This window comes from Condylura cristata, unplaced genomic scaffold (assembly GCF_000260355.1).
Source record: "Condylura cristata isolate star-nosed mole 26May11 unplaced genomic scaffold, ConCri1.0 scaffold00034, whole genome shotgun sequence".
Classification (NCBI taxonomy): Eukaryota; Metazoa; Chordata; class Mammalia; order Eulipotyphla; family Talpidae; genus Condylura; species Condylura cristata.
In genome coordinates, this window is record NW_004567135.1 from 5156819 (window position 1) to 5160632 (window position 3814).

Below are 3814 nucleotides of genomic sequence, written 5' to 3' on the forward strand. Positions count from 1 at the left end.
TCTGATGAGAAGGGATTCGCCCCACTGTCTCCAGCCTTTTTTAAGAGAGTTCAACAACTAAGTCTCAGGGCTACCGCTGGGATGGTGTGAATTCAACCCCTGGCCAGGGAGCTGACCTACATATGGCACAGCCATCTCACCCACTGCTCCCCTCAACAATGTACTTCAGTAGATCTGCCTGTTCAGCTTCCCACTGTCTCTGGTGAAGCCTCTCACCCCTCCTCCACCTCTGACCTCCACCCCAGTTCTTGTATGCATAAATAAATAAATCTAAAAGAGAGTTCAACAGAAACAAAGTTAAAGGAACTTCATTAGTGTAACTCCTCCATCTCCATTTCCTTTTCTCTTAGGAAACTGAGGCTTCAGTAATTAGTCATCTAAAACAACTTATCATTAAGTAGGCTCTAGGGTCTAGTCCAACAGACTTCCCAAGTGGGCAGCCCTTGACAAGTCAAGTGTGATCTAGCCTGTCTCCCTCCAGACACACGCTGAGCTTCGTTGTGAGCAAGCCTCCCACTTGTATGTGTAGGGGGGCAGAAAACGAGTAGACAATCTCCCCCTCTGAAAGATCAGAGTATGGCAGGGAGAGATGCACCAAGTCTACAGATAGCTATAAGATAGACCTTGGTCCAGTTCAATAGTCAGGAAGAGGAAGTAGTTATTGGAGCGGACCGTCTTGCTCTCAAGACAGGGGAAGGAAAAGATGTTTTCCTAACCACAACCTCAGCTTGTTCCCTTCAGCCTGGGTGGGAGAACATGTGTTTCTTTCTGCTCTGAACAGGGGCCTGAGTCCACCCCCCACCCACCCCAGCCCGGCTCAGCCTTGGGCCCCTGCAGAGGCCACCCAGGCTGCTGAGGCTCCCCCAGCGCTAGCGATGTTCTCTTCTCACATGTTGGGACTGGCAGGCCTTGGAATCCCTTGCATCTTCCTGTCTGGGAAATGGTCTAGGACCAGAGGGAAAGCTGTCAATCCCTTTCCAGAACAGGTGGGTTCCCTTGCCCATTTTAAGCACATTCCAGGACACACCCTTAAGCCTATTCTCCCCACCCTTTTTAAAGCTGGCTCTGCTTCCCCTGAGAAGCCCAAGTTTTGGTGGGAGGAGGAAAGGCAGATAGAATCAGAGGTGAGGCAGGGAGGGGCCGGCAGAGCTGGTGTTCCCAGTAGTACTGTTTCCTGTCCTGGTGGCTCTGTCACCCTCAAGGAGGCTGGGTGGGGAAGAGTCAGGTACAGACAAGATGTCCCACTGTTCTCTCCCCTGGGCAGTTTCCCTTGGGTTTCAAGCAAGGACGCAGGACCTGAAAGGTCCAGGTGACGCTGGACAGGCAGTGCATTCACAGCCAGAGAGGCAGAGGGCAGGGAGAAGCTTGTTCCTGCAATGGGGGCCTGGGCTTGCTCCAAGGGGTGGCCAGAGAAGTAGCCCAAGCACCTGGGATTTTTGCTCAGTGGCTTGGACATTTATCCCACGTGCTAGAGAAACTTTCATCCTGGCTGTGTAGCAAGGGCTTTGTCTGCAGTGGGGAGACAAGCCTGTCTCTGTGGTAAAGAGGGGCCTCAGGCATTTCCCACCCAGTTCTGCTAAGTGGTCATTCTCCAGCTCTCACTGTAAGGGGAACCTCTGTCCTTCACCGGAGGCTACTGAGGTGACACAGGTGAGGAAGAGTAAGTCAAATCAGCGAATGACTGAAGTATTTATTTTAAAAGGGAAAGGGAGTAACACAGAGGCAACATTTGGCATCTTCTTTCCAGTTCATCACCCCCAGGAGCTCCCCAACCCAAAGCACTGGCAGCGGGGTCCCAGGACAGACCGAGAGGCCAGAGAGTCGCAGAGTCATTCACAGAGAGACCTGTGCAGTCCTGGAGAGGCAGGATTCAAGAGTCCATCCCAGCCCTCTTGCTCTGGAACAGGGCTAGAGCTCGGGGGCGTAGGGCTCCCCACTGGGTGAGGGCACCCGCAGCTCAGCGTCGTGCCTGACCACAGTGAAGAGCCCCACCACCGCCAGGAGAGCCATCACCATGACGGCAGAACAGATGCTGAACATGTTCCTAGTGCCCGTTTTGCGATCGCTGTCATGGAGCACCAGGAGGCCCAGGCAGGCCAGCAGGTGCAGGGGCACCCGGAACCAGTTGAGGACACCCGCCTGCTCTGTCTCGGGGATCACCTTTCTCCGCAGGAAGCTCATGCTGGGAAAGTAGAGTCCACAGGCCAGTTCGATGAGCAGGAAAGCTATGAAGGACTCCACTGGACTCTCCTGGCCTGGGCTGGTGGAGAACGTCAACATGAAGAGGGAGAAGACCACGATGAGAACAGCGAGCGAGAGCAGGTGCATGGGCTGAAGGTGGTACCTCTTGGAGGTGGCAATGCGATACAGGGAAGAGCCGAGCAAGCTGGCTGCCATGAAGCTGGAGAAGACGATGCCTAGGGGCGCCCCATGTGGGTCCAGCACGGGCGTCCAGAGGAAGACAAAGATGAAGATGACGCTCTCAAACAGGGCCTGGATGGTGCCTAGCAGCAGTACACGGCGGTCTGACAGGAGGCAGCGCAGGCCCCCGGCACAGGTCCTGGAGAAGGCTCGCTGCCGATCGTAGTTCTCGCCCCAGCTGTGAAGGGCCAAGGCCCCAGTCAGAGCCAAAAGGGGGATGGCAGCCACAAAGGGGGCTACAGGCCCCAGCCCCATCCAGCCGGCTACCGCCTCGGCTGCCACACCTGCCAGGACGGCCAGCACGTGGTTCCAGAAGGCAGCCCGGGCAAAGGTGGCCGGGATCCACTCGGCGGGGAAGTCATGCCGCTCCACATGCTCGTGGATGTACCAGGCTTCAAAGGCGGAGAAGAGCAGAGCCGTGGACAGCCCACCCAGTGCTCGGCCCACCAGCAGCACAAAGTAGTCCCGAGACAGTTTGGTTAAACAGCACAGGGAGTAAGTGAGGGAGAAGAGGACACAGGACTTCTTGCGACCTAGCCAATCCACAAGTGAGGAGGACACCAGTCCGAAGAGGACCGTGGAGGCCAGGCCACAGACATAGAGGATGGCGATCTGACCCTCCAGGAAGTGGTAATGCTGATAGAGTTTATAGAGGTAGGGGGCCTGCAGCCAGTCAGCCGCCAAGGCCAGGAAGTAGACCTGGTAGAAGTCCAGTTGAAAACGAAGAAAGGAGGGGTTGCTACAGGCCCTTCCAGGGGGTTTCGCCTGGCATCTTGACAGCTCCAAGCCCAGGCAGGCAGCCAGGAGGACCAAAAAGGCAAAGTAGGCAGTCACCAGCATGGCGGGTCCCCGGAAGACCTGGGGAGAGAAGGGGGTTTCAGGGTAGCAGCCATTGCTCCAGTAGCTCCGACGAGGGGCTGGCTATGGGGCAGAAGTCAGCTCCACCCCCCCCTGCCAGCTGCACTTCCCCACCCCTCAGTTCCACTCCCCCAGAGTTCAGACCGGAGGGACCAGTTGAGTGGGTGGGAGGAGTGACCTGTCAGAGCGGTCTCTGAGCACACTGTGGGGCAGGGAGGGGCAAGAGGAGAGGGGAAGACTGAGCTTTCGCCCCACCCTCGCCAAGAGGGAGTCCCTTCAAACACCCCGGCCCGCGCGCTCCAGCAGCCTCCACGTCAGCTTCTGCACCCTTCGTATGAGCGCCCATCCTCTCCGGGGAGCGTCTTGCCCCGGGGTCGCGGGGTCTGTGCCGGGCACACCTCCCGCCCGCGCGGGCCTCTCCGGGCGCTGTCTCGCGCGTGCAGCTCCGCTCTCCCCCAGGTCACGCGCCCCTGCGCCCCCTAGCACCAGCCCAGCGTCCCGGCGCGCCACACCCTCTGCCGTCTCCGTCGGCCCC

General features: G+C 58.0%; 1 protein-coding gene across 2 annotated transcripts; it reads right to left on the minus strand.

Moving 5' to 3' along the window:
- Positions 1 to 1684: 1684 nt before the first annotated feature.
- Positions 1685 to 3716, minus strand: MFSD5 (major facilitator superfamily domain containing 5). Of its 2 annotated transcripts, none has more exons than XM_012732231.1 (2): positions 3562 to 3716; positions 1685 to 3279 (listed from the first exon to the last, which is right to left on the minus strand). In XM_012732231.1, exon 2 carries the CDS (start codon positions 3259 to 3261, stop codon positions 1909 to 1911), a length of 1353 nt encoding a protein of 450 aa, XP_012587685.1. In that variant the 5' UTR covers positions 3262 to 3279; positions 3562 to 3716; the 3' UTR covers positions 1685 to 1908. The 2 variants fall into 2 exon arrangements, with proteins under 2 accessions (XP_012587685.1, XP_004692764.1); XM_004692707.2 differs by having other exon boundaries at positions 3535 to 3636.
- Between the last annotated feature and the right edge of the window lie 98 nt (positions 3717 to 3814).